Source organism: Euleptes europaea, chromosome 7 (assembly GCF_029931775.1).
Source record: "Euleptes europaea isolate rEulEur1 chromosome 7, rEulEur1.hap1, whole genome shotgun sequence".
NCBI lineage: Eukaryota > Metazoa > Chordata > Lepidosauria > Squamata > Sphaerodactylidae > Euleptes > Euleptes europaea.
The window spans coordinates 46077571-46089485 of NC_079318.1; the positions used below are offsets into that span (position 1 = coordinate 46077571).

An 11915-nucleotide genomic window follows, 5' to 3' on the forward strand; every position below is an offset into this window, starting at 1 on the left:
ACGGCTGGACTTGATGGGCCTTGGTCTGACCCAGCAGGGCCTTTCTTATGGTCTTATGTTTTCCCATAGAGGGAATGGGGAAGACATTGAGAGTATAACTATACACAGAACTAACATACAGGTAAACAATACTGAAGGGTAAGCTTTTACCTTTGGGAGATAAACAAAATCAGTCTGTGTTCTGATCAATTTCACCAATGTTGTCTTATCAGTCAACATAGTGAAGGGTGAAATCAACAAAGCCACTAACTGGACTGGTATCTAAAGCATCTACAGCCAACTCAGAAATGATAAAGAACATTAGACTGAGCAGTTTTTATATATTAAAATCCCCATGAAATATGAATCTCTCACTATAAAACACAACTCTGTGAGTGCACCAGTAACTGTAAATTAAGGAAGTGAATACCTGCCTTCCTGGGGAGATAATGTTGTCAGCAATGGCAGAGTTGTTGCCACCTGCTCTGCCCTTCCCCTCCAGCTTCTTCTAGAGGAGTGAATGAAGTGTCTCCCTTACTATAGTGTAATCCTCCAGCTATATGAATACTGGTGCAATTTAAACACACACAAAACTGGTTCTTGTAGGTTATCCGGGCTGTGTAACCGTGGTCTTGGAATTTTCTTTCCTGACGTTTCGCCAGCAACTGTGGCAGGCATCTTCAGAGTAGTAACACTGAAGGACAGTGTCTCTCAGTGTCAAGGGTGTAGGAAGAGTAATATATAGTCAGAAAGGGGTTGGGTTTGAGCTGAAACCCAACCCCTTTCTGACTATATATTACTCTTCCTACACCCTTGACACTGAGAGACACTGTCCTTCAGTGTTACTACTCTGAAGATGCCTGCCACAGTTGCTGGCGAAACGTCAGGAAAGAAAATTCCAAGACCACGGTTACACAGCCCGGATAACCTACAAGAACCAATGAACTCTGACCGTGAAAGCCTTCGACAACACACAAAACTGATCATATGTAATATTTATGAGAGAGAGGAAGGAGGAAGAAATTTAGAAAGAAGAAAGTGATCACTGTAGGCTTGAAGCTCTTCTACCAATTCAGAGCTTTCTTCTCTGAAACCCATCAAGACCTTGAAAGGGATCTCCCCACCCCAAGGATTCAGGAAGTTAGTCAGCTCTACCTCCAGATTACAGGAATCACCCTCTATCAGGATGCCATCAACCTTTCAAGAAAGATAAAAGATTCATACAGGACTTCATTAATTTCTATTGTTTGTTTGTTTTGCATTGTAAACCACTCTGTATTCCCACTGGGGAAAAACCTGGGTACAAATAATATAAATAAATAAAGATTCTTTAAGAGACAGGAAAACTTAACAAACTATCTCTGACTGTGGAGAAAAGTATGATTTACATGAACATGCAGATTTACTATATTTATAATCTAATTCTGAGTTAGCAAAAATATTCTATTAGGATGTAGCAGACCATTTTTCTTAATTGTATTGAACTGACATAATTGATGTGAAAGTTTTCAAGAGGATGGAATACTGATGTGCATAAGTATCTCATTAAGTTTCATACCAGGATACCGGAAAAAGTATAGATGTCTTATCTGCTCTGTCACTGAAGCGATGGTAACTTGAGAAGAGTTGAGGCCACGATAGAAAGGTTCTGTGGCTAAAGCCAATGGCCCAGTGTCAAGAGAGTATCCATCTTGAAGGAATTTTCCTGCCTGAGCTAGTTTTTTGCCTTTCACGGGTGCAAAGTGCACTCCCCCATAACAGTCCATCTCAAGGACATGTTCCCAGGCAGGCTTAATTAGATCATGTGCTGCAGCTGAAAATCTCAGTTAGGAGGGGGCCATTTACTCATTCCCTGGAAGGTTCCAGGAAGACAGCCCTATGATTGGTTGAGGGAGGTCAGCAGGTGATGGCCATCTTTTTCCATAAGAGTAGCTAGTAAGAGAGTGGCGCAGAGTGGTAAGCTGCAGTACTGCAGTCCAAGCTCTGCTCACGACCTGAGTTCGATCCCGACGGAAGTTGGTTTCAGGTAGCCGGCTCAAGGTTGACTCAGCCTTCCATCCTTCCGAGGTCGGTAAAATGAGTACCCAGCTTGCTGGGGGTATAGGGAAGATAACTGGGGAAGGCACTGGCAAACCACCCCATAAAACAAAGTCTGCCTAGTAAACGTCGGGATCCACTGGTCAGCTGATCAGGGGTCTTAGCTTGAAGCAGAAAGCATGCTGGACATGCTTTCTCCACAAAGTCCAGTCCCCATTTTTTCACTCACATTCTGAGGTCATGTTCAGTTTAAATATATAGATGTGAAATTGCTTTAGTCAAATTTTGTTGTCAGCTGTAAGCAGTGCCAAGACAGCAGGAGGTCCCTTTCCATTTTGAATTCTAAACTGAGTTCTGGTTGACATTTTGTATATTGAATGTGATGTCACAACAGATTACATTTCTAATAACATAAATATTAAAAATATAACATAACTGCTAACCTGAAATTAATATAGATACTGAATCTACATAATGCATAATAAAGTTCCCTTTCATATAACCATTCGATTACGGGTGTTATTTCCATTTCCTCTGCTCCATGCACTGAGGTAAACTAGAAAAAAGAAGCAAAATACTTGTTTCAAGACTTCAGATTAATATATTTGAGCTGTTGTAGAATTAATTTTCATCCTTACAAAATATTTTACTTTAAATTATTATTTTATACTACATGGATGTTTGCTCTAACATACCATAATCTATTGTCGAAGGCTTTCACGGTCAGAGTTCATTAGTTCTTGTAGGTTATCCGGGCTGTGTGACCGTGGTCTTGGTATTTTCTTTCCTGACGTTTCGCCAGCAGCTGTGGCAGGCATCTTCAGAGGAGTAACACTGAAGGACAGTGTCTCTCAGTGTCAAGTGTGTAGGAAGAGTAATATATAGTCAGAAAGGGGTTGGGTTTGAGCTGAATCATTGTCCTGCAAAAAGTATCAAACTTAATGTGCTAATCATTGTCCTGTAAGTATCAAGATAATGTGCTAATGAGGGTGTGGTATGTTAATATGGAACCATTGTATCCTGAAGTGATCTGTTAATGTGTGAAATCCAAAGCTAATCTGCATGGCTATTGTGGACTGTAGTCTTTGTTAGTCTGGAGTTTTTCAGGACAGGAAGCCAAGCCTTATTCATTCTTAAACTCTCTTCTTTTCTGTTAAAGTTGTGCTGATGTTTATGAATTTCAATGGCTTCTCTGTGCAATCTGACAAAATAGTTGGTAGAATTGTCCAGTCTTTCAGTGTCTTGGAATAAGACCCTGTGTCCTGTTTGTGTCAGTCCATGTTCAGCCACTGCTGATTTCTCAGGTTGGCCAAGTCTGCAGTATCTTTCATGTTCTTTTATCCTTGTTTGTATGCTCCGTTTTGTGGTCCTGATGTAAACTTGTCCACAAGAAAATACAACAGATGCTACGATCAGCAAAAGACAAAAGAGACCCCCTCACCTCTGCAGGAGTATATCGGATACCTTGCAGTTGTGGACAAGTTAACATCGGGACCACAAAACACAGCATACATACAAGGATAAAAGAACATGAACGATACTGCAGAGGTCCAGAGGGCTACAGAGGGCTATACCCCAAATCTCAGTTCTGCCTGAGCTGCCGCGAGCCTGTTTCTACATAAAACATAGAGCTCACAGCAAGGCAGGAAGAAGGGATGTGTGCCTGCACAGAAGACATTCCATGAACACTGGTTACAGGTAAGTGCAACCCAGTTTTCATCATCGGTCTTCTGTGCAGACCCACAATGGGATTCTAGCAAGCTATTCACCAGGTGGTGGGAAGAGCTCTATGACTAACCTCAACAAAACATAGCTTGCAGAACCAACTTCCCAACTGATGCCTCCTTTCTTGCATCCAGATCCAAGGTACCCGTTGAAGACCATGTCACAAGTCTGCAAATGTCCAGGGTAGGGACTCTACCTAGACGATCTGCAGAAGAAGCTTGTGCCCTCGTGGAGTGAGCACGTAAACCTCGTGGAGTGAGCACGTAATTGCCACTAAGAAGCATACCTTCCTGGAAAGCTGTGCTAATGAGACTGTAGCTAGCTGTTGGAACCCCCTGGACATCAGCAGCGTCAACATTAGAGACAATGACCATTGTGGCACATTGTGGTACCTTAGGTGTAGGAGGATATGCATTAAGCAGACCTTTAAGAAATCTCTTGGTCAGTGAATGTGAAAAAACAGATTGCTCCTGGATAGGGGGATGAAACGCAGAAATTGCCACTAAATGCACTCTGACTAAAGAGAAAGTGATGGCAAAATTGACAAACTATGTGAACAGAAGGCCAATTAAAGAGTTCCAAGATAAATGGAAACCCTACTATATCTATTTCTCTCAAAATTTGATTTGAAAGAGAGGGTGGGATCTGAGAGAAATATGTCTGTTGAGATGAAATTTTAGATTAATTAAGATTATTTGTTTTGTATAACATCTAGATATCATAGATATTATAAATATGAAGCAGTTTATAAATAAAAACATTTGCATTATTGTATTTTGGATACAGATTATCTAGAAATTACAGGATGGAAAGAGTCAAATATAGAAATGACTGTAGAAATAGGATGGCTTATATATCTAATATACTGTTTGTCCCTAAATGAAATATTTTCCAATACTATAACTTAGGTCTATCAATGATTGTGTAGATGATGGTAGTTATCTTGTTTTAAGCATGTCAGGTCAATTTCATGTTTAATAGCAATCTCAGTGTTATGTATATTTTTGTTTACTTTTGTTATTCTTTGTATCTTTTATTTAAAAATTTAAAATAAATAAATAAATAATTTTTGAAGAAGCCTACAAATTCCTGTACACCAAGGAATTTATAGTTTTACATTCCATTACATGTAGCAATTAGTACCTTTTATGTGTCAAGTAAGTCACAAATAATTTATTAAAAAGTTGTTAAAACAGCAAAAATAAGTCTTGGTTTGATAGGGAAGTCAGCATTGCAAATATTTAAATTTCCCCCAAAATTTCATTTTTTTTCTATAAAATGAAAATACCCTCTATTTATGCCCCTTCACACTTAAATAGAAAATATTCATTAGGATTGGAGCACATACATTTATGCTGTGTAAGGGGCGTAAAGTCTAAAGCAATTTAGTAAGGCCTGGACATCAGTGCTGAGGTACACATGTATTGTAGCATTTATCCCCAATTACCCTCAACTTCAGTGAAGCGTGTGATTTTCCACTTGCTTCATTTCAATGGAGAGGAGGCATTTCCCCTTCCCTATAATTCTTCATGGGTCACCCACTGGAAACCACAATCAGAATACTTGGCACAATCTCCACCACAGGAACATACAACTTGCTTATTTTTCTGGCTCTAGTTTAAAACTGCCCTGACCCGGATGGCACAAGTAAACCCAATCTTATCAGATCTTGGAAGTTAAGCAGGGTCATCCCTTGTGGATGGGAGACTACCAAGGAAGTTTGGTGTTGCTATGCAAAGGCAGGCAATGTCAAACCAACTCTGTTCATATCTAGCCTTGAAAACCCTACGGGGTCACCATAAATTGGCTGTGAGTTGATGGCACTTTACATAGACACACAATTTAAAAGTAAACTACAGCTCATTAAGTTCCAGCCCAGTAGATTGCAGGCTGTACCTCAGAAAGCAGGCAACTAAGCAGAAGACAATGTTAGGTGGTCAAAAAGACAAATAACAGGCCCATCAGAGGGCAAGATGCAGGGTAACAGGATAGCAAGACATGAAGAGAAGTAACAAAGATATATACAACTTGTAGGTAGCAGGCAAATTATCCTTGCTATCAATAGTTTAAATTTACACACATGCACAGGGTTGGTCTCATAATTGTCAGAGCCTAGCCCACAGGTTAAATACAAATGAATTTCAAAGGGCAGCCCTAATTCTGCACTGTGGCCATGTTGAATGGCCACAAATCACATCTGTTCCATGCTTTGATAGTGGACAAAAACATGGATGGTTGAAATGAAAATACAGATTCTTTAACTGAAAGGTCTGGATTACATGTTTCAATTTCACAACCTGGCAACATTTAAGTATAAAGAGAGATTAATTCTGAGTTGGGAACGAGCTTATCTACATTACCTTGGACACATATGAAGCTGTAATTGTCCAATATTCGTTACTATGTCTAGCTGTATATGCAGATACTACTTGAAGGTCATATGGATTATTTGGTGCTTTAGGGTCCTCCCTACTTCTTCTGAGACAATATACATATTCTCCATCATCTTGATGGGCTGGAAGATTCTGAAAGTAGAAAACCAAAAGAGAAACATGTAAAGATATTGATTATATGTAAAAATTAAAATTATGATTGCAGAAATCTATTATTCATTTTGGCAGGTAGACAAATAAACATCATAAAAATAGTGTAGCACTTACCTGGAACTATTGTTCATTTAGTGATCATCTGTGCAGGTACACATGGGACTATGCTAGCACAGGCCAGCCTCGTAGAAAACTCAAAAAGCTTTTCTAGAAGTATCAAAGCATTAGACGCGCTCCCCCCCCCTTCCATCCTGCGCCACTGTTTTCTGCCCAAACAAGCACATGATGGAGGTGGGGAGAGTGCTATTCCCTCAGATCTCCCTTCATCATCGTGGAGCATAAAGGGTTCCTTGTGCAAACAGCCCACAGCGGGGAAATAAGGGAGGGATATGTGCCTCTACAGAAGACCACTTGATGAACAACAGTTACAGGTAAGCGCAAAACTGTTTTCATCGTCGTGGCTTCTGTGCAGCCCCACATGGGAGAGTAGCAAGCTCACTTACCGAGGAGGTGTAATTGCTGTTATAGAAGCTATAAGTCCGAGTAATTTCTGAATACAGATTGCTTTCTGAAACCTTTGATAGGTGAATTGGGAAATTAAAGCCTATATTAAATTTATTATTATTTTATTATTATTATTAATTTATTATTATTTTATTATTATTATTAATTTATTATTATTTAATTGATTGATTAGTTAGTTAAGGGAAATTAAAGCGCTGACCTGGATGGCCCAGGCTAGCCTGATCTCGTCAGATCTCAGAAGCTAAGCAGGGTCAACCCTGGTTAGTATTGGGATGGGAGACCACCAAGGAATACCAGGGTTGCTGTGTGCAGAGGAAGGCACTGGCAAACCACCTCTGTTAGTCTCTTGCCATGAAAACCCCAAAAGGGGTCGCCATAGGTCGGCTGTGACTTGAAGGCATCTTACACACACACACACACACACACACACACACACACACACATGGCCCTAGCTCTCTTATGGGCAAATATGCCTTCCTTGCACTAGCGTTTAAAACTGCCCTAATAAATTCTATGTGTTTTGTGTCAACAAACAAGATTTTTCCCAATTGATTATTAGACCCAATGACTGCAATGTGTTGGTAATCAACTGGATGTGACACATCAGCTCCTCCCTGAAGGAATGGACTAGGAGCCAATCATCCAAAAATGGATAAATAATTCAACTCTTAATGGTTATGTAGGCCCCCACTGCTGAAATACATTTTGTAAAGTCTCTGGGAGCTGTAGCCAAGCCAAAGAGCAATACAATATATCTGTATGACAATTTCCCAGATTGGAACTGTAGATATTTCCTACAAGAGTCGTGAATCAAAATGTGGAAATATGCATTCTTAAGGACTAGATAGTAACCCACATCCCTTTATGCACAAGTGGAATGACCTCAGGTTACTTTGAAACTTTTAGAAATTTATTCAGCCTTCTGAGGTCCAAGATGAGTTGCTTTCCACCAGATTTTTTTTTATCAATAAGGAAATACCTTGGTGGGGGGAGCCCATTAACAATTTCAGAACTGGGAACTTCTCTAACAGCTCCCTTAACTGTAACATCATGGACTTCTTGTAACAACAAGGGTGAAAGAAGGGACAGATCTTGGATAGGTGGATGAAAACTCAGGCAGTCAACAAACTCTAAAAAGTAACCATTGTGCACAATGGATCAGACCCATTACTCCTGAGTTATTGTGGATCATGCCCCATAAAAGATGGAGTCTGTCCAAAAAGAGTAGTCAGGAGAAGGATCTGCCTGTTATTGATTGGTCCTTAGGAGACCGTGAGGTAGTTTTTGCCCTGTTGTTGAGAGGAGAATGGCTAGTGCTGATGCTTTTGTGATTACTGATACCTATATGGTTTGGTAGGAACACTGGAAGGCTCTGGTGTCAGGAGGCAGGGCAGATGATCAAAGCCAGGAACAGAATAGCAGAACGGAACCTTGATTACTTACTGAGAAGGTTCCTTCTGCTCTGAGGTAGAAGGACATCCTATTAATGTCAGTCATGTCATTTGAATTTATCTCTGACTTCCCACATTAATAAGGCTTAATAAAATCAATAAATTAATTTCAATCAATAAATTAATTTAAATAAATTTAATAAATTAATAAAATATTAATAAATTAATGTTAATATAATGATAAATTGACAAATTTGGGAGACTGTTTTTAAAAACCTTTCCCTGTAAAAATTGATTAAAGCCTGTTTCTCACAGAAAAGAAAGGGAATCAAAGAAATGAATGAACATACAAGGGAGGACAAAGGGAGAAAGAGAAGGAGGAATAAAAAGAAGAAAAGCCTGAAGGGGACTCAGAACAGTGTAACTCTTCTTAGGTTTGTACTATTAAAGTGTCAGAAAGAAGAGTATAACTCATTTTAGGATTACACTGCAAGATGTATATATAAATACCCTCTAGTTACCATTCTGTGTACTTTGGAGTCCTATATTCTGAATTCCAGCCAAGCACAGTCAAAACATTAAAGTAGATAATCTTCGTTCTGATAACTGCTAGTCTAAATGAACTACCCAAATCAGCACAGGAAGCAGAGCTACAATTGTGTGAAAAAAGCACTGGTCGCTCTAAGCCCTTGAAACAAGAATGCTCTTTCATAAGAGACATCTGGTTTCACTCTCTCTTTCCCTCTACAGCATTACTGCTGGAAATGACAGATTTGCCTTTACTTTTACTAGAAAAGTACTTAATTAAACTTAGGGATGGAAACAATACAGAAAATTTAAGAGGAAAATACAGAAAAATATTTAAGATGTTTTCTATACTTAACAAGACAGCCAGTGTTATGTAGTGATTAAAGTGTCAGACTAGCATCTGGGAAACCTAGATTTGAATCCCGTCTGCCATGGACATTTGATGAGTGACTTTGGGCCAGTCACATACTCTCAGCCTCGACCCTGGCAAGTATTTGGATGGCAGACTTCCAAAGAATACCAGGGGCATGACGTGGAGGCATCATATACACATGTAATACACACACACACACACGTAATATGTAATATACACATGCACACACATGTATACACACACACCCCTAGCAAACCCCTATGCTGAGGTGCAATAAAAATCCACTCACCTGTTCCACAAAAGTCCTGCATCATACAGATATAAATTCAACCCTACCCACCCATGTCAGCTTCAGCAGCTATAAAACCACAAATGCAATGCAAAGCTAGGCACCACATTACTGTTTCCTCTTGGACTTCTGTGGCTCAGGTTTCTAATATGTAACAACTGAAATTAACAGGAAATTTTCCTTAATTTAACAGGGCCTTGATTGTACCCTAAATAAATAAAATTAACAAATGGAACTGAACTAAAAGGAAAATACCGGACATGTCGGAACATCATCTAATTTTGTTGGCTGGGATACTAATCCACCTGGTGGTAAAAATGTCTGCCATCCCAGCTTATCTCTCAGTCTCAAAATATGACATATTGCATCATCATTAACGGGCTCTAGGAGAGAAGAAAAGTTCATTTTCAGAATTCTGTCATTTATGTTATTATGCTTAGCTAATATACCAAACAAAAGCTCTGAAATGTGAAAAGTAATAATGGTTAAATTATGTCCATCTTAAGTGATAAACTATGCCCATCATCATTTCTGTACAAAAATAAATGATTAAGTGATTTATAATCTGGTCCCCAAATTAGAATGGTCAGAATATCACGGCATGAATGCATCACCAAAACCAAACTACCGACAAACATCTGGTTAATCATTTTGATTGGGGGGCATGGGGCCGCTTGTGTTCATTTAACAAGCATAAATCTATGTCTAGTAGCTATGGGTAGCCCCTGTGTGAATAAAATAAATCTGTACATTTAGGGCAACCTGCAGCTGGAATATATTTTCCTGAAAAGCCAGTAGAAACTCCAGATTTGAAGAAACCCCAAACAAGTTTAAAGGGGATTTACAAAGGTGAAGTGGGGACATGGAAGCAGAGAAAGGGGGGGGGGACAGGCAGTGAGCATATGAAAGGTGTAGGAGAAAAATGGAGGGAGAAGCTATAGAGAGGGGATGAAGAAACAGAGCCAGTGGTAGAGTGAGGCTGGGGTGGATAGCATTTCCTCTCCTCATAGTCATTGTGCATCGCTAGTTGTCAATTACATTTGCCTCAGGGAAATTACTTTGGCTATTAGAGAGTACAAGCGGGAGGCCCACGACGAGACTCATGGGGGTGGGGAATCCTATCTCTCCCTCCCATCACAATTCCAGGCCCCACCACCTACCTTAAGACTGGTGGTGACAGTGACAGTGCCTGGAAGCCACTTGGAGCCCAGAGCAGCTCCTAGAGTGCTCTGCCACAGCAGCCAGGTCCAGAACCTCTCCCAACATCCACTGCCATCGCGGCCGAGCCCAGAGCTTCTTCCCATGTCTGCTGCTGCCGTAGCCAGACACAGAGTCACTTCCTGAATCCTCTGCCATAGCTTCCAAGCCCAGTGTATCCCTGCAGTGGCAGCCTCCCCAGCACAACTTTTTTTTTTAATTTTGGGGGAATTTAAACCCCCAATGATTTTTTTTTAACTTTTCAGATATTTCTGCAAACCTGGGGAGTATCCCATGTTTGCAGAAAAATCTGTTTAGCGTCAGTGTGGTCCCAATCCATGGATTTAGGTATCTGCAGATGGGGGTTACACATCCCTATTAGATATATAGATATTTCACTCACATAGTACAGTAGATTCTTACTGAAAGCTACATATTATGTAAATAAATTACAACATGCAAATAATCTAGCTCAAATACCAATAAATTTTGGGTTTTAATTTTGAGAAATGGCAGGCAAAATTTATCACTGGATTAACACAGAGCATTCAAAATAACAACAATAAATGCAGAGGAATAAAGTAACTCTGCTTTCAGTATCGTAGTTGGTAACAGCATTTGGCTTTAGATGTACACACCAATTCTGTCAAAAGAGAAACAATCCTTTGCCCTGACAAAGCGCTGACCACCACCAGCTTGAAACTTCCTGCATGTCCTTGTATGGCAACTTAATTGTGTACTGATAGTTTGAACTTCAGCGGGCTCATCTGCACCTATGACAGATAACCAATATAAGTAAATAACTAATGTGCTAAATATGAGACAAGAATGTATTCATTCATTCATTCATTTCAGAATGTATCTGAAAGTCAGCATTGTTGTGTATTTAATATTTTCTACATTATTTATTTTATTGTATATCTTATATCACATTATTCTCATTTATAATAATTACATTATTTCTGCTTTTACACAGACGGCGATTATGATCTAAAACAAACACATAAAAAGCACATCCCAACTAAGCTGGCCAGTTATTTTCCCCATTGATTACAGTTTACACTCACATTTCTTCACACATTCTTTTAAATTGGAGCGATTTCAGAGAAAATAAATGAACAGCTCTTATGTGAAAACAAACCTTATTTACACATCAGAATACAAGTAAAACCAAGCTACTGTATCTTATGCAACTACAGTGCAGACAGCTCTCAATCCATCAATGGGACACTTCAGTCCTTGTCTCTGATCTTGGTCTCACCTTCTGCTTAGAAGATGCAGTTTCTAATCTGGAGAAGCAATAGCATTATACACATTTTTTTCTA

The 11915-nt window shown here is 39.5% G+C and overlaps 1 protein-coding gene across 1 annotated transcript in view; it reads right to left on the reverse strand.

Moving 5' to 3' along the window:
- Positions 1–10669, reverse strand: part of DNAH14 (dynein axonemal heavy chain 14) — a 238257-nt gene extending 227588 nt beyond the window's left edge. Inside the window, exons 1-4 of the mRNA XM_056853367.1 lie at positions 10648–10669; positions 9649–9776; positions 6102–6266; positions 2460–2572 (exon numbers count right to left, since the gene is read on the reverse strand). Of these exons, the coding sequence (XP_056709345.1) occupies positions 2460–2572; positions 6102–6266; positions 9649–9776; positions 10648–10669 (428 nt within the window). The remainder of the gene's footprint in view (positions 1–2459; positions 2573–6101; positions 6267–9648; positions 9777–10647) is intronic.
- Between the last annotated feature and the right edge of the window lie 1246 nt (positions 10670–11915).